Genomic DNA, 10,938 nt, shown 5'->3' on the forward strand with positions numbered 1-10,938 from the left:
GTGTGTGTGTGTGTGTGTGTGTGTGTGTGTGTGTGTATGTGGTGTGTGTGTGTGTGTGTCTGTCTGTCTGTGTCTATAAGAGAGAGAGAAACAGAGGAGGTATATGCTGGAGCTATAATACAGGGTCTCCTGCGGACAGTTCTTGCCCTCTTCTGCTGAGCTGTAGCCCCACCCTATCTGACTGTATTTGTTACCCTCCCTGCTCTCTGCCCTGCTCCACCTCTGGTAATCATTCCTCTACCCTCAGCTGCAATGGGGCCAGCTTTAGCATCTGCACAGGAGTGAGAACACGTAGCATTTGCCTTTCTGTACCCGGAGGTTAACTTTCTTAATTGTCTTTTCCCGGATAAAATGTCAGCCCAAATTGCTATGTAAGCTGTTCGTTAAAGGTAAGGACCTAGCAATATTACTGTTTCCTAAAGAGAGATGACCTCCACCTTAGTTAAATTGTAGTTCCCTCAGTACCAAACAGTACCAGGGCTTATTTAAGAAGCTCCGTGCTTTACATTGGTAATAAGCTGTGGGTGGTTTGGGATAATAAAGCACTGTCTGGTGTACTAAAGTCAGAATTGCTTTCATAGGCCGAGAGATCCGCTTGCCCCTCCGAATCAGAGGAGAAGGAATGGGGCCCAAGATTCACTTCAACTTCGAATTACTGGACATTGGCAAAGTTTTCATTGGATCTGCCCACTGTTACGAGGTGGGCACCGCCACTGCCCACTGAGGCTTTCAACAGCACCTGGCTTTTTCCCTCTGCTTCTTCTGATGTGCTTTTTATTTGATAGAAACTTGGTTCAGTTGCTTCCTTTTGCATTTTCTGCCTGGATTCTAACCTCCCTCCTAGTCAAAGTAGAATGTCTTCTCCCATTCTTTTACTTTGTCAAACACTAAAGCTCTTCAGCACTATAATTTAATTGGCTTTATCCTTCTCAATTTGTAGATCTCAGAGGGGAAAACCATAAATACAGCTCCCCATCTGTCTAGTGCTTGTTCCAGGACAACATAAATCCTACAGATCAGAGGAGAGAGAGCTCTTTGCATTTTCGAGAGTGTCCTAATGAGGATAACGATTTTCACACTTCAGGGTCTCCTCTCGATCCTCTCCCGGTCTGTGTTTTAAAAACCAATCATCAGTTTTCTGAAGGAGAGTGTTGTGCTCTGTCTTCCCAATTAAGCAGAAACCAGAATTTTCCAATCCAAACTTATGGCCCTTCAGAATCAAAGTCACTCTAGAGTCACCTTGTGGGTCAACTACACTTACACACCATTGTTACATGCCTTCATATATGTGACGCATAGATGCAAGTAGCTACCATGGAAACTTGGTTTTAGGGTGCTCCTAAATTGTGAATGTTTGTATCTTAGCAAGGTAATGCAAGTGGTTATTTAATAAGTGATAAGTAACTGTCAGACTCTGGGGTTTTGTGTGTGTGTGTGTAATTTACAATCATTACAGAACTGTGAAAGGTAGGATTTATTATCCTTCTGTCCTGAGAAATACCAGGTACATATGGTCAGCTCTTCTACAGCATTGCCCCTCAGGGAACATTGGTAAAGTGCTGGCCCTTTGGCTGTAGTCTCCAGTCAGTCCTTGCAGAAAGCCCCTGGAGGAGGGGCAGTTGCTCCTCCCTGATTCTGGTGGAGTAAGCTGGGGCTTAGAGAAGATTTTTCTACTTAGGTTAATGATAGCTAAAGCATGGAGTGAAGGCTCAGCAGGCATTCCCCTACAGGGCAGAGTCTGGCACCGCAGCATTCACTTCTAGCACACTGCAAGACTAAAGCCTCCCCTGTAGCTTGCCAGCTGAAGGAGAGAGCTCGGAGGAATGCACATGAGGCTTTTATAGGGGACAGCCTTGCAGACAGCATATTACTATCACGTTCTATTACTTGTGTAGGCCTACAAGGGAAGACAGAGAATATAGTTATGATGACAGTATAGAAGGAGTGGGTGGCAACCCTGACGGCCATTGGAGTAAGAAACTCGGCCAAGACACTCAGCTTAAGAACATCACTAGCACCGGGTCACCGATCCATCTGAGAATAGGGGGTATTCTACTGGTCTTTCAGTCCTGGTTCCCAGCACCCCATTTTTCCACACCATCTACAAAGAGAAGTGCCTCTATGACCTATAGACAGGGTACCTCATTCCCACACTCACCAGGGTAACTGAGCCAAATGAGGCAAAACAAAGGCACACATTAACAAATGTTAATGTCAAGAATGATGGTCTACATAGGTACACTGCCTGAACAATATTAAAACATGAGAGAGCTACATACACAGCTAACCTCTGCATTATTCTATGTTGTGTGCTCTTGAGAGAAGAGTCTCCAAAGCAGAGGAAAAAATGATATTTCTTATTCATTGATGTTGCTTGTGTAATTTATCCCACATGAATTCTCTTTAAACCTTAGGGATTGTACTTTATGGATGCCACACCAGGAAAAGACATTTAGTTCTGATGCAAAAGGGATATGGTTTCCCCTGCATATAATAATTATTTTTCTTTTAGCAATTGACAAGGCATGCCCAGATTTTAACTGCAGAGCAAACCCCAGCCAGCCAAAGTGTGCAGTGAGGTGAGGCATCAGATTGGACAGAGGTGGAAGCGGCAGAGGGAGGTGGTGAGGCACGTCTATAGGGAGATTCTGCACTCTCGGCATCTTCAGTGCTGACGCTCCACTGCATCTCTTAATTTATTATATTACCTCCTTGAGAAATTTGAATGACTAGCTACTGACCTTAGTCACTGCTGAGCTCAGCAGATGCATAAGGAAAAAACTATAATCCCAAGAGTATGCAGAATTCTCCAGTGCCATCTAGGACCAAACCAATAGGAGGTCAAGTTCTATTACAAGTGATCCCCTCTCCCGAGGGTTGGGCCTCAGGGGTAAGAGCCTCAGGACCATGTCCCAAACTATCATCTGGATTCAATATTCATAAATAGATGTTTCTTTGTCAGGAGAAAGAGAATAGAGGAACAGGGCTGGGAGATGCCTCTGTCAGTAAAGTGCTTGCTGTCCAAGCATGAGTAACCAAGGTCAGATCCCTGGAATCCATGTAAAAAACCCTGGGCATGGTGGCACTTCCCTGTAATCCTAGTGCTAGGGAGATGGAGGCAGGAAGATCCCTGGATGAGCCAGCTAGTTTTGCTAAATCAGTGAGTGCCAGGCTTAGTGAGAGACTCTGTGTCAATGAATATGGTGGAGAGTAATTAAGGAGGACATTGGATGTGACCTCTGGCCTCCACATGCACAGACACACATTCATCTGCATACACAGCTACATACCCACAGGAAAACACACACAGAGAGAGCAGAGAGAGAGAGAAAGAGAGAGAGAGAGAGAGAGAGAGAGAGGGAGAGAGAGAGAGAGAGAGAAACTATCACTGTTCAGAAAATCTGGAAAAGATAGCCATGTTACCCAAACAACAATAAAAGCAACAAACAAAAGGGGTCTATGCTTGTGTCTAGAGAGAACCACAAAGGGCTATGAATGTCTTAGAGCATCGGTCCTCAATCTTCCTGGTGCTGTGACCCTTTAATACAGTTCAGAGTGTTGTGGTGACCTCCACCCATACAATTATTTTTCTTGCTATTTTGTAACTGTAATTTCGCTACTGTTGTGAATCATAACGTAAACATCTGTGTTTTTTAATGGTCTTATTAGACCCCTGTGAAAGGGTTGTTTGATTCCTGAAAGGGCAACCCACAGATTGAGAACCTCCACTTTAGAGAGAAGCCTTCAGGGTTGTTTATATAATCAAGATATATTGTATATGTGCATGAACATTTCAAAGAGTAAATAAAAACATATTTTTAAAAGGAAACAAAAGAGTAGACTACTCACTACGCATATGCGAGCTACTCTTTGAATGCAGTTAAATTCTGTGCCACAGTGCTGGGCAATAGAGACGTAAGTCTATCTTTCACTTGTAAACTCTGTTGCCAGGTACTACTTTTACAATTACAGGAATTAATACAGTTACTCTCCTAACAATACAGGAAGTTGAAGAGGGCAGATGGGAAAGTTGGGGCCTAGAGCAATTAGGGAGTTTGTCTAAAATTGCTTAGCTAGGAATTCGAATGCAAATCTGGGATTTGAACCCAGGCTGCTTGGCTTCCCAGTCTAAAAATAATCATTTTTCTATGCTATCTCTTTAAAAGAGAAAAAGATAGGAGCACAATTTGGAATACCAGAAACCTTAGAACAGGGAAGTTTGAAAATAAACATAAAACGATGAGCCAGGCAGTGAGCAACCTTATTTATGGTTTTGTTTTGGTGCACTGGTTATCTGCCGTTGGCAGAAGCGCCTGCGTTCCTCTGTGGAGGACACAGCTTTCTGTCCAGAGCAGCCTGAGCCTCTGAGCTTATTCTGCTTGACCTCTACCCACAGCTGATCTCCTTGGCCACCTAACACACTATCCTGACAAAACAACAGGAGCTGTGTGGTGTGGTGGGGCGCTGGGTTGGAATTACTACAGATACTCTCCCCTCCTCTGAGAACACCTCCCTCCTCCTACTACCCCTATCCTTACCTTTCAGCACTTATCCCAAAGCAGGAGATAGCCGACCACACCTTGTCTCCACCTCTCCTTCCCTGGACATTTGGATTCTGTAACCATTTCCCATCACAGTCACTCTCTTCAAGTTCAGGGTGACCTCTCACTATACATAAGACCCCGAGCTCGTTTCCTAGAGCTCCTTCTGCTGACCTCTGTCCACATTTCACATTTGTGGGACTCCTTCCTTGGCTTCCAGCATGTTCCGGCATTCCTCAACACATCCCTTGGGTGCCTCACATTTTCCTACTAAGTTTTTGGATGTCTTTGGACACTTCTCAATTTTCACTTAACCTCAGCCTTCTCTTGCATATGCACTTCTTTGCTTACTTATAGAGAACATTTAAGAGATATTCTAAGAGTCTCCATGTATAGATAGAATTATGACAGACTCCATGTGGTATAAAGTGAACAGATAACTAACACACTTTGACTAACCTCCAGTGTCTTGGGTGTAGATTAAGGGATGTTCCTGTATATCAAGAGAGGAAAGTAGTCTCCTTTCTAGGTGTAAAGGCAGAATTGTCAAGGAACAAAGAACAGTGTCCTTGCAGGCCCAGAACAGACCGTCGTACAGGATCATGTACACTAATGGGGAGGTGTGGGTGGGAATGGCAAATGAAGACCAGCTATGCAGGGCTCTGCACGCACACCAGGCATGAGCTCATCACATACACACTCAGTTATGGTGCAATCAGATATGTGCACTTGCATGGTACCAGGAAATTAGCATACAGGAATAAAGAGTCTGTAGTAAAATGATTACTTGCATAAGAATCCCCAGGTAGGCACTCATCCAAAGGTGTTTGGGATGAACAGATCCCAGGAGAATGAACTCTCACAGCCCCTCAGAGAGTGCCCTCTTCGTCTAGAGTCCTTGGTGACATCTGACATGCAGTCTCCAAGCCCCATAGCAGGCGCAGGTCAAGGCAGTTGGTGCTGCTCCATTCCGACTTGCTGCTTCTTCTACAGCCTGAACTTAACCTCAGTTTCCTCATGCACACAAATCCTGGGTATATTTTTTGTAGTTATTTTATAGAGAACATTCAAAAGGTAGTCTAAGAGTCCCCGTTTATAGATATAACTATAGCCAATCTTTTAGTGGTATGAATATAATTCAAATGACTAACTTAAAGATTTTTTTTTAATTTTTAGTTATGTATATGTAAGGGGTGCATGTGAGTGCAGATGCTTATAAGGTCTGTAGAGCTGCAGTTCAACTAGTCAGGAACCACCCAACATGGGTTTCAGGAATAGAACTGGGATCCTCTGCAAGAACAGTATGCACTCTTAGCCTCTGAGCCATCACTCCAGCCCCAAATAACTTAATTTTAAAGCAAACACCAAAAGCATAAAATGACCTTGCGACTTAGGAGTCCAGTCTTCAAGCACTTAGAACATCAGACAATTCAGTTCTCCCAAGAGTTCTCCATGGTCATAATTCCAGAGGTTTTCCCTGACACTGAATAATACATCATGTATTTACATGGAAACTGACCGCAGTTCCCTTGACCTGACCATATTTGACTTTACCCAACGCAGGCAATCCTGTTCAATAAAGGCAGCATCGATGCCCTCTTCAACGTCATCCCTCCAACTTCAGCCATCGGGGCCTGCTTTGTTTTCAATCCTAAAGAAGGCATCATTGAACCAAGTGGCGTCCAAGCTGTCCAGATCTCCTTCAGTTCTACCATCTTGGGGAACTTCGAAGAAGAGTTCCTGATCGATGTCAATGGGTCCCCTGAGCCTGTGAAATTGACCATTAGGTATGGTACACTGGTAACTAAGGTAGAAACTGACTGGAGTTTTCCCTTCTGCCTTCTAGAGCCTCAAAAAGTAGATTGTATCTTGGATGTTCACAATTGTCTATTGATATGAACCCCTCAGCACAGTGGGATGTTTTAAATGCCCACCGGTGTTTCTTTCCATATTGGGTGTCCTTGTCATATGGATGCAGATACACTATTTTAACATCTGGTTTTCCTGTAAGATGTAACCTATCAAATAAGGATTTAAATCAGTGGTTCTCAATCTGTGGATCATGACTCCTTTGAGGGTGACATACCAGATATCCTGCATATCAAAATTTACATCACAATTCATAACAGTAGCAGAAGTATAGTTATGAAGTAGCAATGAAATAATTTTACAATTGGGGGTCACCACATGAGGCAGCCTTAGGGAGATTGAGAACCACTGGCTTAAATATTGACTTCTAGTCATTCTTCATGGTTTCCTATCCAAGTACTAATCATGCCAGACCCTTCTGGGCTTCTGAGACAAGATGATATTGGGCATGTTCCCCAAGGTGTTGTGTAGACTACACCCTATGTTTTAAGCTGTTTGGGGAAAATGAGTTATTGTGGTAGTCCCCGAATCAACCTGTCTTCTTGACAACAGCTTTGTCTATTTTCAGTTTCTCTGAACTTTTGCATTCATTTTTATCATATGAAAATTCTGTAAACAGCCTTTTTATAACACTTTGGAGCACTGTAGAAGTGACCACTTAGTAGTCTGTTTGCCAAGGATAGACACTTAAAGCTTTTATGATAGAAGTCTTGTGAGGGCCTTTCCCACTGTTTGTGGTAACTGATAGTCATGAATAGAATTTGTCCTTGGGTTTTGGAAAAAAAATCTGTTTTTACAACCTATCAGGATGATATTGATCACTGCTGCTTAAAAAGACCATTTCTCTCAAATAGAAAAAAAATCACACCTTCAAAACACATCACCCTGACTCTGGATGCCAGCCACAAGAGGTTCTTTAAATACACGAAAGTTTCTCTTATGGTTACTGATAACAGGTTCCATCCTTCTACACACTGATGTATCTCTTGGAGCCTGGGATAGCACAAGAAGGAAAGGCATAATGTGGTTTTTCATTTTTTGGTTTTTTAAAAAGTACTGATCTTATATCTACTAGAAATTTAGAATCTCAAGATCAGCTCAAAGGCTTTTATTCTCAAACTCACTTCAAGAACTCCTGTTACTGCTTAGATTGTGTCCCCAGACTTTCAGGTATTGAGCCTTAGCATCTTGGAATGTGACTGTTCTTAGAGATGAGACCTTTAAGTAGGTAATTAAGTTAAGATGAGGTCATGGGGTGGACTGTAATCCAATAGAAGTGGATTAGAAGTGAAGATTAGGACATAGACATACAGAAAAAGACACAAAGTAGAGATGCCATCTACAGCTGAAAGCAGAAGCCCTTTGGAAAAAAACTATTGTCAAGGCCCACCATTCCAAGGATAGAAATTAATTTCTACCATTTGCTGTTCAGTTTTTGGTGGTTGTTGTTGTTGTTGTTGTTGCAGACAGTCCCTAATAACTAAGGATGGCAAATGGCCATACCTCATACCATGTCTGGGGACTTGGCCCATCACAATTAGGATTTTCTTAAAATCTCAAGGCTTATCTGAAACACTCTCAAGACATCTATAACCACCCCCCCATCATCCATGTTTGTTATATTAAAAATCCATTCAGGCATGGTGCTGCACGTCTGTCATCCTAGCATTTGGGAGGTAGAGGCAGGAGGATTAAAGTTCAAGATCATCTTTAACTACATGGCAAGTTTGAGGTCAACCTGGGCTCCATGAGATCCTGTCTTTAAAAAAAATAGAGTTGCTTCCCAAATAATTAAAAGCACAGACTCCTCCAGAAGGTGTGGCAGGCAGCTTTGCACTGACCCATGGTTTGCATCCTTCAGCATCTGTACCATATGAGAAGGGGGGGGGGTACACCTTTCCACAGCATGAGCAATCTGCCCATTTCTTGTGTCCATGATGACTCACACCTCATGGCAAGCTGTTCATCTGGTCCCTTGAGGGTTCTTTATCATCCCTCGGCAAATCAACTCTCCAAGTTTTTAGGTCAAACTTTCAGACTTCTATCCTCGAACAACATCCAACAACCAACATGCTTCCACACAAAACCATGCTGCAGATGCTTACAGATCAACTCTTTTGTGGGCTTAAGACAAAGGATAGCCTTTATGAATGGAGGCAACAATAATCCTTAACAATAAACCACCAAACTAACCTATAAAAAGGTTAAACACTAGGATCAGATGGATTTTTACCCCAGAAAGTCAAGGCTGGATCACATAGCAAAATAAGCCAGGGTGACGTAACATTGGCAACCTATAATATCACAAAATAAAAGAGAAATCCAAGTAGTTACCTGAGCATATACAAAAGGGCATTTGCCAAAACCCACCAGTCTGCCATGATTTAAAAAGGAAAAGAGATCAAGAACTTAATAATATACAGAAATTTCCTCAGCATAAATCAGAGCCCCAAACTCAAGAGCCAATGAATGCTATGAGACTGCTCACAGCAAGCACACATAAATATACATGGCTTTGGATTAGACAGTGGTGTCTCAGACAAGACACCTGAGCACAAAGCAAGCAAAGACAAAGTAGACTTCATCAAAACGTAAGAAGATTTGTGCTTCAAAGTGCACCACCAAGCCAAGTGGGAGATTGTATTTGCAATTCAGGTATCTAATAAGAGGCTTCTAACTAATATATTCTGATACAATGCAGTAAGAAGAAGATAAATAATGAGATTTAGAACTACACCGAGATTTTAAGACACTTATCTCAAATAAGGTAGAGGTCTGAGCAGTATCACGGTTAAGAAGATGCATATCAGGAAAGTCCACCATGCCACTCCATAGTTGGCCAGGCAACAAAACAGAAAATGAACACTGGCAAGGATTTGGAGCAATCGGAGTGTGTATTTATTGATGATGGTGTGACGGTTAGTATTGACTGTCAACTTGACAGGACCTAGAATTACTGAGGAGACAAACCTCTGGACTTGTCTGTGGTAGAGTTTCTAGATTGCATTTATTTAGGTGAGAAGCCTCAGTCTAACTGGGCTGAGTGAGAAGGAAAAAGATCCCTAACTGCAGATGTGACCAGAGGCCTTGTGTCCCTGCTGCCACACCTTCCCCATCATGGTGGACTGCGTCCTTAAACTGAGCCAAAAGAATCCCTCCCTTTCTTAAGTTGGTTTTCATACAGATATTGTGTCACAGCAATTGGAAAATGAATGAACACAGATAGAAATGTAAGACATTTCAGCCAGTATAAAAAAATAGTCCTGCCCTTACCTGAAATAAATGAACATTTGACCTAGCAATTCTATCAGCATATAGACTAAGAAGAAATGAAGGCATATGCCCATATGTAAATTTGTACATGAATGCTTATAGCATCATTATTTATATTGGGTAAAGATATGCAAAATATATCTATTCACAAATTTTATCAGCCATAAAAAGGGGTGAAAAAAGAAAGAAGTGTGGGTGCATGCTATGAAGTGATACAGTGGATAAACTTTATATGAGCATAACCAGTGAAAAAGGCCAGTCACACGCATGTGTATACACATGCACACAGAGACGGCATACATTATATGATTCCAATTACATGAAAAGTTGAAAATAAGCAAAGCCATGTAACCCAGTGGGTTCAGGATAGCAAATGGTGGAAGGCGACAGCTAAAGGACATGGGTTTCCTACTGAGGCACTGAACATGTTTTATAATTGTGGTTATTACACATCCTGTAGGTAGCCAAATCCTGTTGATTTGTACACTTTAAATAGGTGAGATGTGAATGTAAGTCATGTCTCAATGACACTGTCTTTAAAATATCAAATGAGTGTCTTGTCATTTCCTGGGTATATTTTTTAATTATATGTATGAGTGCCTGTAGCTATGTATGCATGAGCTTGCAGAGGTCAGAAGGAGATGTCAGATTTTCTGGAGCTAAAGTTATAGGCAGCTATGCTGCTCAACATGGGTGCTGGGAGCTGATCTCAAGTTCTCTGAGAGAGTAGCAGGTGCTCTTAACTACTGAACTGTCTCTCTGGCCACACAGATTAACCTTTTTATTGGTTATTTTATTTATTTACATTTCAAATGCTATCCCCCTTCCTGGTTTCCCTTGGCTAACCCCTATCTCATCCAGTTCCCCTGCTTCTGTGAGGGAGCTCCCCCACCCATCCACTCCCACTTCACCATCCTAGCATTCCCCTATGCTGGGGTATCGATCCTCCACACCAAGGGTCTCCCCTCCCATTGATGTCAGATAAGGCATTCCTCAGCTACATAAGCAGCTGGAGCCATGGGTCCCTCCATGTGTATTCTTTGGTTGGTGGTTTAATCCCTGGGGTCCCAAATCTCTTCTCAGTATCACAAAGTTCCTGTCACTAGCTGTGTATGGAGAGTTAAGGTGACCTGAGGTTTTCTACTCTGCATAGTAAGATTTTACAATCTCATAAGCAAACTTGGACAAAAACCTCAGTTGCTCTCCAAGGGTTAAATTCTCTCTCTCTCTCTCTCTCTCTCTCTCTCTCTCTCTC

At 42.4% G+C, this 10,938-nt stretch overlaps 1 protein-coding gene across 5 annotated transcripts in view; it reads left to right on the plus strand.

Annotated features, from left to right (window-relative positions):
- Positions 1 to 10,938, plus strand: part of Hydin (HYDIN axonemal central pair apparatus protein) — a 421,354-nt gene that overhangs the window by 177,789 nt on the left and 232,627 nt on the right. For all 5 annotated transcript variants that reach the window (XM_031341421.1, XM_031341424.1, XM_031341423.1 and 2 more), the window contains exons 11-12: positions 582 to 700; positions 6,105 to 6,328. In XM_031341421.1, the coding sequence (XP_031197281.1) occupies positions 582 to 700; positions 6,105 to 6,328 (343 nt within the window). The remainder of the gene's footprint in view (positions 1 to 581; positions 701 to 6,104; positions 6,329 to 10,938) is intronic.

Source organism: Mastomys coucha, unplaced genomic scaffold, assembly GCF_008632895.1.
Source record: "Mastomys coucha isolate ucsf_1 unplaced genomic scaffold, UCSF_Mcou_1 pScaffold22, whole genome shotgun sequence".
Classification (NCBI taxonomy): domain Eukaryota; kingdom Metazoa; phylum Chordata; class Mammalia; order Rodentia; family Muridae; genus Mastomys; species Mastomys coucha.